This window comes from Orcinus orca, chromosome 1 (assembly GCF_937001465.1).
Source record: "Orcinus orca chromosome 1, mOrcOrc1.1, whole genome shotgun sequence".
NCBI lineage: Eukaryota > Metazoa > Chordata > Mammalia > Artiodactyla > Delphinidae > Orcinus > Orcinus orca.
This window is the reverse complement of record NC_064559.1, coordinates 116,132,139-116,144,574: the sequence shown is the minus strand read 5'-3', so window position 1 is coordinate 116,144,574 and position 12,436 is coordinate 116,132,139. Positions and strand designations below refer to the sequence as shown.

The 12,436-nt window shown below is 59.7% G+C and overlaps 1 protein-coding gene across 1 annotated transcript; it reads right to left on the bottom strand.

The window, feature by feature from the left end:
• Positions 1-1,562: 1,562 nt before the first annotated feature.
• ALX3 (ALX homeobox 3) lies at positions 1,563-11,888 on the bottom strand. Its single transcript, XM_004263159.3, has 4 exons — positions 11,607-11,888; positions 6,131-6,447; positions 3,150-3,278; positions 1,563-2,736 (listed from the first exon to the last, which is right to left on the bottom strand). Exons 1-4 carry the CDS (start codon positions 11,881-11,883, stop codon positions 2,428-2,430), a joined length of 1,032 nt encoding a protein of 343 aa, XP_004263207.1. The 5' UTR covers positions 11,884-11,888; the 3' UTR covers positions 1,563-2,427.
• Positions 11,889-12,436: the final 548 nt, after the last annotated feature.

Genomic DNA, 12,436 nt, shown 5'->3' with positions numbered 1-12,436 from the left:
CCAGTCAGTGGGAGAACCCGTCAACTCACAGATAATCCTAGGGAACAGGCTCCGGGATGCCCATTCATATTCATTATGTGTGAAGTGGGCGGTTGTAAAGTTAGCTTTCTCTTCATTTAGCTGTCACTAGACAGAAAAATATGAGCTGTGGGCAGATGCCCCTGGATGGGAGCCAGTAGCTGGTCTCTGGCCTCCCTGTGCCCTCCCCCACCAGGGCCTCCCTCCCGCACAGGGCCCGCTCTGGCCTCTGCCTGCCTCTCCTGCCGTTGCTGCATTGATCTCTGACTCAACTTTAGTTCCTTCTCTTGCCTGTCTCTTCCCCACTTCTGCTTCCTTTGCTTTCACAGATTCTTTCCTCTTCCCTCTTTCTAAGCCGTGAGAGAGGGAATCATGGTTTTTCTTGACCATCACTCTGTCTCTGGCACCCAGCACAATACCTAGCACGAGTGGGCACTCAGTATTTGTAGAACAAACTATCTTTCTCTCTGCATCTCTCTTTTGTGAGACAAAAAGTCCAAAATTTTGCTGGCCACTACTTGGGTGAAGAAACTTCTAGTGCAGTTCTCTTAGCCCTGGAATTAGAAGGGTGGGTTTGTACCCCAGTTCATTATTGCCCAGCTGGGCGAAGGTAGTTCTGTTCATCAGCAGTAGCTGGGGCTGCCTCTCCTTACTGCCCAGACTCTTCCCCTCCTGATGCACATGGGGCTCGCACCTGGACCTCAGAAGCCAGGCCCTCAGATGAAGGGAAGGGAAGAGAAGGAGGACACTGGTTTCCTCTGGGTGATGCTTGAGCCTTGTCACAGTAACTGTCTTGGCCGGCAAATCCGATCTGATGGATTTGCACTCTCCTTGGGAAGAAGCACGGCCTTGGCCACTGGAATCTTTGTGTGCTTGGGTTTCTCTGGGCCTGGAGGAGAGGAGGCCCGGGGTCGGGGGAGCTGGGCTGCTAGCTGAGGCTGAGCTGCTCTGAGCAATGTGGTTGTGTTTACTGGGAGGGTGGGAGGGCCAGGCCTGCTTTTTTCCTGCCTTCCAGGAAGATAAGGCAGAAAGCGGGGATGAAGGATAGAATGGGTAATACTCTCAAACCACAAGAAAGAGTCCTGGCTTTCGTCTCTGCCCTACAGCTCAGACATGCTCCTGGGCGTCTGGGAGCAGGGAATGGCCACACCCCCACTACTCTGGGGTCCCAGCCTAGGGGAGCTCAGAACCCTCGGTGGGCTCCCCGGACTTCCGTTCCATCTCCCCTCCAGTGTCCGTTCAGCCACAATCTTATTTCAGCTCTCTCACTCCCCTTCCCATGCCACATTTTCCCTTCCAGATGAGCCCAGCAACCCTAGAGCCGGGCTTCTCCCCCTTCCTCCTTGTACCAGCCGAAGCCACAGGGACCCTGAGCAGGTGACAGAGCCAGGCGTGGCACACATTGAGGGCTGGCCGCAGGCCCATCTTCCCCTAGCCTCTAGGATCCCTGCTTGGACCCCGGGCACAGACCAGCCTTAGAGCAACCAAGTGCCAAACCCTGAGGATACACAATCACCTGGTATAAAAAATACTGCCACCTTTATTATTATGCTGGGCAGCACATTTTTTACAAAAGTACCTTTACAAAAGTGGGGTTTGGAATCTCAGGGGTTGAGTCTGTGGAAATCTGTTTTATTCTTACCAACAGCCAATGAGTAAACCAAGGGAGCCTAAGGTTTCTATGGCATTGCTCTGGCCTGATCTTATGGAAGAGAATCCAAATATTTGGTGATTTCTGGTGGAGTTTCTGCCCCTTGGAGGGGTAAGAGGACTCCATAGCATGTTGCAGGAGGGGGCACATGTTTCAGGTCAAGAGTAGAGACGGCTGAGCAGGGGAGAAGGGGTACCTTTTACACTGACCTCCAGTTTACAGGCCCTTGTCAGCGCCAGATGCTGGGTGCACGCCCCCTTGTGGTGGGAGGGGGAAGTGAGGCCGGCCCTAGGTTGTCATACAAGACTGGTTTCCCCTAAGAGGCAGGGAGCGCCGCCCAGTTCAACCTGTTTCGTCCTCCCATTTTCCTGCATTCCCTGAATGAAGCGCCAGTTAAGTTGTTTCAGCTGGAGGGATGACAGTTAAACTCAGACAAAGTCTGAAGGAAGCAGGGCAGTATCTTTTTCCCTCTGGCCCAGGGTTTGGGGGAGGGGACCCAGTGTGTGGTAGGAAGAGTCCTACCTGCTTTGAAGCCCCTTTTCTCCTGGGCAGCCTCACCTTATTCTAACAGAAAAGATTCTGTAGCTTGTTCCCTGCGGAAGCCTGAGGGTCCCAGCTGCTCTGCCGGGGCCTCCAGGAACCATCTGGGCCTTGGAGGCAGAGGTGTGTCCTCTCTGGCATCCAGGCCGGGGTGGGGTGGGAGCAGCTGGAAACAGAAACGGGGTTGGGCAGCTCAGTCTGCATGTCCACGTGACAGATCATGTGGTCCAGTTCAGCAGGCTGGGTGGCTCCTTGGACTTCACCCTGAGTGAGATGAGGCTTGGAGACTTATAGTCGCCATCCGGGGAGGGCTCAAAGCTGGGGCCCCCTAGGGCAGGGGAAAAGCCATGGATGGAGTAGATGCCAGGGTGGGCTCCAGGAGAGGCTGGTACCCCCATGAAGCCAGCCACATTCCCATGAGAGTGGGAGTATGGAGACATGCATGGGGAGGGGATGCCCTCTGGAGACATGAGGCAGGGCCCCCTGGGGCTCCCAGACCCTGGACTGGGCCACAGGGAGTTCTGCAGCTGAAAAGAGAGAAAGAAAAAGAAAACCCATGAATCAGGAGCCTGGGGGGCCCTCCTTACCTAGGGACTCTCTCTTTGCCCTTACGGCTCCAGAAACTTTACAAGAAAACTCCACTTGGTCCAGGTCTAGAATCTGCTCCCTCCTGCCCCCAACACTGGCAGTGGCATCTCAGAAGGCCCCTGCCATTACATCTCAAAATGAGATTTCCTCTGGTGATTCCTTTGTACCAACTGCTCTGCATACACCATTCATGAGACTGGTAAGAGCCCATTTTGCAGAGGAAGAAGTGATTTACCCACAATCACTTGGAGCCCCAATGCTGCTCCAGGTCTCCCTGGGACCACAGTTCACACTCTTGCTGGCTTCCCCACGGAATTGCCAGGCCCCGAGTCTGGGTGGGGAGGGGTCTCACCTGGGGATGGCTGTCGGTTCGGGGCAGCATGGAGATGTCATAGGCAGACGTGAAGGGGTTCCGCCCCTCCTGGATCTTCCCATAACGCTCACGCTTCCGCCACTTGGCTCTGCGGTTCTGAAACCAGACCTGGGGGCAGGTTGGGAGAGGTTGAGGGGGTGATAAAGCAGCCCTGAGGCGTGGAGCCCACCGGGGAGACCGCTGATGGTTGCATCCTCTTGTGGGGTGGTGGGGAGCTGGCTCCAGGCTGGAGGATCTTGAGTTGCAGGAGCTTATAAATTCACATCATCCTCAGGGCCAGCGAGGGAGCTGGGATGGGGCCTAAGAGAGGCCCAAGCCCAGAGCAGGTTTATTGGCCCCATAGGCCCTCCCCCGCTCCCGGGCTGAGTCACTCTCTGGTTCTCCAGCCTGGCTGTGTCTGGTAAGGGTATCGTTGGGGTCCGTGGCCTCAGAGGCCCTGGACCAGTACACATATGCTGGGTGTCTAGCCCCCCTGCCTCATCTCTTTCCCAGTGTTCCCACCTTACCGCATCTGAGAAATCTTAAAGATATTTCTGTTTGGGTCCTGCTTCTGCTTAAACTCTCAGAGGCTCCCTGGAGACCTCGGCCGAGAGCCCAGCTCCTTCACAAGGCCCCTTGGCACTGACCCTGCCCCTCCCCACAGCCTCATCTCCTGTCAGGCAACAACACTCAGTTCTTCTCAATTCTTCTTAGCTGCCTCTCACCCCAGCTCGCCCTTAAAACACTTTTCTCTTACTCCTCCTGCCTTTGCCCACGTTTTCCCTGCCTGCGCTACCCATCCCCACCACACACATACATCTGAGCTGGGCATCCTCCACTGGACTTCCTAAATACGCCAGCATTGCTCTCATTATACTTACCACATCCCACTACCATTATCTGGTTTGGAATCCGCCTTTCCCATTCATCTGTGAGCTCTTGGCGGGTGGGGTGGCATACCTGTGTGCTGTGCGCATATCTGGGGTGGATTTGTCATCTGGTGTGTGCCCTATGTGTGTTGGTGCACGTATTGTGTATTTCTATCATTTAATAAACTTTTATGTGTCAGGCTCTAGGCTAGATATTGGCAATATCAAAACCAAACCAAACCCCCAAAATCCTCCTGCTTTCCGGGGATTTAGCTGGGAGCCACAACAAAAGAAGCTGCGAGTGTGTAAAAGTAACCCTACCTGAGTCCCTCACTCCCCACACCGCCTCTCATGCAGGCAGGATCCCAGAGCAGGCCTGGGGCAAGGCTGAGGAAGGACCCACAACCGGCTCTCCTTTCCCTACTCTCCCTTCCCTGCAGGAGATGAAAGAGCCTGGAGTTGCTGATCACTTTTCTGGGAATTCTTCCCTGTCACCACCCCGCTCTCCCCTCCTCGCTCTGAACCTGCCCCCTGCACTGTCCCGTGTGTGGTCCCCTTATTCCTCCCAACGGGGTGAGGTCTATGGGTGGTGTCATGCATCTGCCAAGCATCCCTACTCTTGGGCTTCAATCATCACTGAAGCTTCTAGACTAGGTCTGGGGGGGCTTGTGGCCACGCCTCCACGCTTTTAGGGTTGCAAAGGCCTAGAAGAGCAGTGGGGGAAGTGTGCTTCGCTTCCCCAAAGCAGCTGCACCGGGGCAGCTATTCAGAGTCCCCCCACCCTCACTAAGGCCTGCTGGGGTGTCTGGATAGGTGACATTTGGACTTCTACGGCTTATGTGGTCTGGGGTTACCTTGAATGCTGGGCCTCTTACCCTGATGGCCCCAGGCCCTGAGGAGCCCTGAGGAACAGTTCTGGAAGTCTGGTTTGGGTTCCACCTGGTAGGAACACGGAAGCAGGAAGACCCAGCAGAGAAGGGGAAACAGCCCAACTCCCTCTGATCCTATGTTGAATCCAGCTGTAGGGCCTTCTCTGCTAGGCCGCAGCTGGCCTCTTTATAGACTGACTGCTGGTTCCCATATTCTGCCAGAGCTGGCCCCTGCCCCAGTGCCCTCGGAGCCTCTGGAGGGGCCCCACCCAGATTGTGAGTCTCCTCTGCCGGGAGAGGGACTGTCCTCTGCTTAGAGGTCACCTCCTCACCTTTCCCAAGAGGCCCAGACCCAAGCCTTCTCCCGGTGCCTCTTATTTGGCATCAGGGAGCCTGCTGCATATGAAGCAGGTTCAGAGCAAGGCAGCAGTGACCATCTTCCTCTTGGGCCAGACGCTTACTGAAGCCTCCTTTTCCATCCCCACCTCCTGTCTGCCACCTTCATGTTCTTGCTCGCTTCCAGCATGCCTTGGACACGGATTCCCTTCCCTTTGTCCTTTCCCAGCATTCCTCCATCCTCCCACCCCATCCACACAGGCTGGGCTCCACCCTAGTGAAGCTGGCAACAGCCCCATCCCGCCCCGGGGCCTGATTTCTGTTGGGGAAGAGTTTGTTGTGGGCAGGGGCTCCCGGACAGGCTCTCCCAACCACAGTCTGGGAGTGGGCAGGACTGAGGTCACTGGTTCAGGATGGCTTTTAAGCATCACCGATCCTGAGACCCCCCCCGGCAGGGACCCTCCCCACTCTGGGCAGCTACCTTGGGAGAAGCCCGGATTCGTGTTTTAGCATTTCACGTCTTCCAAAATGCACACATCTGTGATCCTCAAAGATACTCCTTATGTAGGTAGTACTATCATTCCCTTTTCTTAAATTGGGAAACCAAGACAGAGATTCAGTGACATGCCCCAAGTCACCTGGTCAGCTAGAAGTGGCAGAGTTAGGACTCCCATACAGGTCTTTTGACTCCAGGAGCCTGTCACCCCCATCCCATGCAGGAGCCTCAACTTGGGCCGCAAGCCTGTGGCTGCAGCAGAGCAGGGCGTGGAGGGGAGCCCAGGAGGGCCGACGGGGGCAGGCCGACTCTGTGTGGAACCAGCGTCCACCTCTCCCAGCCCCTCCGGGCCCGGCTTATGGTCTGGATGGTTGAGGCAGCCAGAGAGCCCTGTGGCCGGGGTGCCCTCACCTGTACCCGGGCCTCGGTGAGGTCCGTGCGCAGAGCCAGCTGCTCCCGGGCATACACATCAGGGTAGTGGGTTTTCTGGAAGACTTTCTCCAGCTCCTCCAGCTGGAACGTGCTGAAGGTCGTGCGGTTACGGCGCTTCTTGCTCTTGTTCTTGGCCAACTCCATGGAGTCAGGGAGTCCCGGGGACAGAGGGACACGCAGGCCGGCCAAGCAGGGGCCTGGGGAGCCTGGCAAGTTAGAGGGCCCGTCTCGGGGGCCCCCTCGGCAGTCCAAGGGCAGCTGGGGGAAGCTGGCAGCTTTGGAGGCCTTCTCCTCAGCTGCAATGGAAAACACAAAAAGGAGGATGGAAACCGAACCGGGGGGTTTTGTGGGTGGAATAGAGGGAGGGGGAAGAACGTTGACGCTTCAGTCCCCGCCTCCCCCTTCCTTTTTCCTCCCGTCCTCCTGGCAGCCACCCTTCAAGGGAGCCTGGCATTCGGAGGCCTGCCTGCTGAGCCTCCAGCTGGGGAGGGGGCCCTGGGGAGCCATGTGCTCTGTGGTCTGGGTGGATCTGCTGGGGACGGAGGGGGGTTCATTTCGGGGAAGTATTCTGTGGTGGCGCGTCCCACAGGGTGTGGAGGTACCAGGATGGATGCCACGGCAGGGCCTAGCACAGGGGCGGGAAGTGGGGGTGGCCTCCTTGACCCTGACTCTGCAGGCCTTGGCTCCCATGCCCGTGCCTCTGCTCCAGGACTGGGTAGGGACAGGGATGCTCAGACCACCTTTGGCCGATCTGGCTGGGCCTTATTCTCTGAACCCCGAGTCTCAGGACAATGTCAAGTCCCCCTGCCCTGGGGTATGAAAGGCAAGATGGGGCAAAGAAGCTTCAAGAAGGATTGTCAAATTCCTCTGAAAATACTGATGTTTGGGCAAGGACTTAAGCTCCAGCATTAGGGAGCAGGAGATAGAGACAGGCTATGCTCGGAAAAGGAGAGGTAGGGGACAGTGGAAACAGGGCACAGTTCCATAGCCCATCGTTCTTGTCATCGTCTGCCCCTCCCCTCCCCAGGAGCTTCTGACGGCTCCCCCATTGCCCACGATTAACAAGCAGCCCCACTCTGACGTGCTAGCCCTCACTCAGGAAACTTGATGGAGCTCTGCCACAACTGGGGCATGGTGAAAAATAGGTCACCCTGATCACCCCGCCCTCTCCCTCTGGCAAGGACCCCCAGCAGCGTCGCCATGAAATCTCTTCTTAACAGTCCTCTGGGATGGCAGAAGCAGCGCCACAAAGATGCCCCACTGATTCACACAGCCTCTTCCCTGGCCCCAGGCCCGTCCCCAGGGGGGGCCTGGCCCCCAGGAGGCCCAGTGACCCGGCACCAAGAGGCAGTTTCTTCCCAGGACTTACAGCTGGGGGGGTGGGGGGCGGGGGTGGGGATAGAACTGGAGAGAGGGGCTCTGGGGTTCTGGGTCTGACGAGTCCCTGTCTGCCTGTGGAGGACAAGTTGGGCAAGGTCCCCCCCAGCTGGAAGGTGGTGGGTGACCTCCCAGGACCACCCAGGCCATGAAATAAGCTACGCTTCCTGAGTGTGTCCTGGAGGCCGGGGAGAGTCAGGTAGGGCCCGCTCTCAGGCCAGTGCACAGGGACAGCCCAGACACCAGGCTTCTTTCATAATTCAGGTGGAGCATAGGTGGGGAAAATGCTTCAGTCCCTGACTTCTATTCCTGGGCAACACATTTTGGTTCTGGGGTAGTTCCACCTGGTAGGACCTGAGGAAGGAGGACTCAATGGAAGTTAAACCAAATAATTTTAAATGGTCGGGAAGACCAGGGAGACTGGGAGGGGGCACTGTACACACAGCAGGCCTGAGAGGGAGGGCTCTCGGTATCTTGGATTCAGAGGGAGGGACAGCTGGACTCCAGGCAGAAAAGGGCGAGGGTGACTCAGGGACGGGGTCAGAGGAGCACTGATGTCACTGCAGAGGGCTCCCCAAAGCTCTGGGGCTGGCTCATCTGCCTCTTGGGCCCTCAGTGACTATCTCAATAGGATCTGCCCAGATTGGAAGTGATCAGACCTGGAGCTCTGGGACTTGCCCTCTTGACCTTAAGCCACCTAGCTACCAGGGTAAAGGATGAAAATGCAGCAGGCCGTCTCAGTATAGGTATCCAAAAACAGAGCCAAGCCTGCTGGCCTCCTGGGACGTGGCCTCCCAGGACTGCCCATTCTGCAGCCCTCTCAGACGCCCACAGAACTTCTTCCCTTTTCACTGCCATTGTCCTGGAACCTCCATCCGCCTGGAGGACTCCAGTGTAAGGGCAGCAGTCCCCCACTTTGGAGACAGGGGCACGCCTCATAGAACACCAAGCGGCCTCCCGAGGAGCAAGGCCCGGAAGAGAAAAGAGATGGAGGTGGGCTAAGCGAAGGGCAGCGATCAAAGAAAGGCAGAGCAGGAACAGAAGCCAGCAGCTTGAATCTAAGCTTATCAGGGGAAAGGTGCACTGTAAGCCCGGTGCATGTTTAAGATGTGCACAGGCTCTGTACAGGAGTCATTGCACCTGGTGGGGACACTGGGTGATTAAGAGGGTAGTGCTTCCGTTGGAGACAGGAAGCCTTGGAGCTCAGCACTGGGGTGTCCGTGGCCTGCACAACCGCAGAACCACAGCAGCAGTCTGTTGGGCCTGAAAGACAAGAACCAGCAGAGCTCTGTCCCTGACTGGGCTCTCACACGCCGGGCACTCCCCCACGCGGGGGGCTGCCAGAGCCCCTACTAGCGGCTGCCTCGAAGCCTTGTCAGCTCGGGAGCCGCACGGCTCGGGCTGCCTACCGGGAGCCCCACTGGCCCCATGGATGGCGTCCATCGACGCCGCAGGACCAGCCATCCGGCTTTCAGCTTTCGCGGCAGCCTTGCTCCGCGCGCGCCCTTTCCCAAGCGACCCGCAGAGCGCTCTGAAGCCTGCGCTTCCGCTGCTCCGGCTGAATATCCGAAGCTGGTGTGGACCTACACGCCGTTTGTAAACCCCCAGTGGGGCCTTGGTGCTCTCCCTCGAGGTTCCCAGCCTTGCCCTAGAGGCCTCAGCGGGGGCCAACGGCTGAGGACTCTTCTCGAAGTCCGCGGCCGGCCCGGAGACCGCGGTCAGCCTGGTTATCCGGCTCAGGGCCTCAGCGGCGGCGGGCGCGTTCCGAGATCAAGAAGCCAAGCTAGGGGACAGACCCCGGCAGAACAGGAAGTAACAGCCAGGCACTTCTCCGTCCCTCTGAGCAGCCACGCGCTGAGGGCGCGAAGATGGCTGGCGCCGCCAGGACGCGACCGCGGTGCAGACCAGGGCTGGGCGCTCTCCGCACAGGGCGGCCAAGGGCTGGAGAGGAGCGCCGTGCCAGGCTCTCGAGCGCGCAACTGCCCGGCCTCGCAAGGATCGCGCAGCAGATGGGCGCAGCTGCGCGCTCACTGGTCTGAACTGGAAACGCTCGGAGCTCGTTATTTTAAAAGCCAAGAAACTAAGCGGGCTCCCCCTTTGACCAACATTTCCCACCAAGCAGACCGCGCGGCCCCAGTCCCCGAGGCTGTCCCTCCCTAGCAGCCCAGCTCTGCCACAGGGACGCAGGCCACCCGCCCGCCTGCCGAGTTCAGGCCAGGGCACTGAGGAATCCAGTGGCGGCCGGGGTCTCTACCCAGACTCGGCTCGCACCCGCCGCACCTCCTTTTCGTTTGGTCTGTCCTCTGCTCAGCTGGAATCGTTAATTTCCTTCTCCCACTTGTTCCCATTTTGCTATTTTCTACTCTTTTAGGATGTCCTTTTTTTCTTTCGTATTGTCTGCTGCTTCTCTCTTCCTCCGTTCCCTCCTTCTCCATTTACCCGCTTCGTTCGATCCTCCCCTTGCTTTCTTTTTTTCATTCGTTCATTTATTCCTTTCCGTTCTGCCCAGTTCGCCGACCGCCTTTTAGCTCTCCTTCTTTCCTCTCTCCTCTGTTGTTTTGTCCAATTTCCTTTTCCCTCTTTTTGGTGGTTGTTTACACTTTTTGGTTTTCTTTCCACGCATTTCGTTGTGAACACCCTCGCCGTCGCTAGATTCCTCCCCGCCCGCTCGTTCTGCTCCAGCGCTCTCCGTAGTTTGCTCGGCGCTGGGGCCGGGGCCGGGGCCGGTCGCGATCCTGGAGGTCAGTGCGGGATCCGTCGTGCCCAGCAGGGACTCGGACCTGCAGGGTGGGTCCTGCCGGACGTGGCGCACCAAGCCAGGCCGGGTACCTGTCCCCGGCGGTGCTCACGGCGCTGCGCGGCCGCCGCCGTCTGTCTGGGATCAGAGGAGCCAGGCCAACTGCTTCTCATTAAGTCCCAACTGTGGTTTTTATCAGGAGAGCCTCTTTCAAAGGGCACAGACACGAAGCTCCGCGGACTCGCTCATTTCCTCCGCTGACCCCCACACACCTCCCAGCCCTCCTCCCCTACACATTCCCACCGCCCCGACTGGGCGAAGGCCCGAGCTGCCTGGCCTCTCCGAGGAGGCCCGCGAGGCGCCAGCGGGGCGGAGGCGGGTTGCAGCCGATCTCGGAGGATCCAGCTCTGGGCCTAAGCTGCGGGATGCGGCAGCAAAGATGAGGCGGGCGCGGGCACCGACATTTCCACAGGTCAGCCGGTGCAGCGGGCGGCGGCGGGGTTGCGAACCCGCCCGCCAGGCCCCGGAGTTCAGGCGCGTTCTTGGGAGACTGCGCGGTCCAACTGGCCTTAGTGAATAGGGCACTGGCCCAGGAGCCGGAGGCACCCAGGGGTTAGGCCCGCTCCCGACGGCCCCGCGGTGACGATCCAGTGCGAGGAAGCCAAGACTGCGAGAAGGGCGGCCATCGCCGTGCATAACGACGGGGAGGCCAGGTTAGTCTGGGAAATAAGAACACAGTTATTCCGTATTGAGAACGGCCCCGGCACTGCGGCACTAGCCGCGGCCACTGCGCCGAGCGCCTAAGGCGCAGGCAGCAGAGCCTTTCCCGGGGAGGCCAGGCCGCAGCCCTCGGCTGAGTCCCGGCTTGGCCACTGTAGGTCGGGGCCAGCCTCAGGGCCCTCAGCGGGCGCCAGACACAAAAGCCGCGCTTCTCTCCCCGTATGCGGGCCAAGAGTTAAGTGTGGCGCCCGGGTCCTGGGCCCGGTCCGGGCTTCTGGGTCGGTGTCAGTTCCGGCCAAGCACGATCTCTCTTTCCCGGTTCCGGCCGCCTTCGGGCCCGAGTGGGCCCCGGGCCGTCGCCACTCCACCCTCTCTCGACCTCCCGCCTCCCATTCCCGCCACCAGAGGCACGCGTGGCTCTGCCTCCCGCACCGCGCTGGCTTTCGCCCGGCCGGGACCAGCACCGGTCCGGCTTCAGAGGGAGCCGCAGCGAAGGGCGAGAGAGGTAAAAAGTTAAGAGTAGGCGAGCGGGAGAGGGAAGCGGGGAGGCCCCTGCGGGCCCGGGGATGGAAGACGGAGAGCTGGTAGGGGCTGCGCGCTACGCCCCGCGCCGCGCTTTACCTTCCGCGGGGCCCTCGTAGAAGTGGCCGCCGTTGAGCGCCGGGCTGGGGCCGAGGTCCTGCAGGTACTTGGCGGGCGGCTTGGCCGGCTCCGGGAGGTAGGGCTCCAGGGGCCCGCAGGCCGGAAAGCGGGTCAGCCGCGGGCCGCGGGGTGGCGCAGGGTGCAGGTGAGGCGCGGCGGCCGGGGTCCCCTGGGGGCCCGGAGGCTCATCCCCGGCGGCCGCGTAGGGGCGAGGCCCGGGCCCCACGCCGAAAGGCGCGCCGCTCTCCGGGTCCATGCCGGCTCGGGGCACACAGGCCGCCGGGGGCTCCGGGGCTCGCGCTGCCCGCGCGGCCTGTGAGCGCCCGCCAAGGGGGAGGGACCTGGGCGCGGGGGCGCGGAGCCCCCGGGAGCGGCGCGCGCCGCGGGGGGCGGGGGACAGGGGAGGGGGCCGCACTCTGACTTAATGCTGGAACCATCCACGTCACGTGCGGCCCCGCGCGGGTTAACCCCTCGGAGCCCGGGAGCCCCCTGATTCACTCCAGTCGCGGTATCAGAAGCAGTTGGAGAGGGGGAGGAAACCGCCCCCTCTCGAGGGCAGGGTCCTTTTTGTCTGCCCATCTTGGTGAGTCCCTTGTTTAGAGCAGCACCCTTGGCCCTGATATCTGGCCTGGAGGCTCTTGACCCTGGAGGGGTGAGGCAGTTCAGGGGTAGAGACCACCTCCACCCACAACAAATACTTTTAGGCCTGGTCTCCTGACATTAGCCTGGGATAATGGCCAGGCAGCAGGTAGGAGCTGGGCTGGGACTTTATCTAACTCTCTTTACTGGGAGTTGGAAAAACTTGCCTC

Excerpts from the sequence above, each read along its gene's own strand:
- ALX3 (XM_004263159.3), bottom strand. The coding sequence starts at position 11,883 with ATGGACCCGGAGAGCGGCGCGCCTTTCGGCGTGGGGCCCGGGCCTCGC. Across the intron at positions 6,448-11,606 it reads CTACGAGGGCCCCGCGGAAG|CTGAGGAGAAGGCCTCCAAA; the intron begins GTAAAGCGCGGC and ends TTTCCATTGCAG. Across the intron at positions 3,279-6,130 it reads TCACCGAGGCCCGGGTACAG|GTCTGGTTTCAGAACCGCAG; the intron begins GTGAGGGCACCC and ends ACCTGCCCCCAG.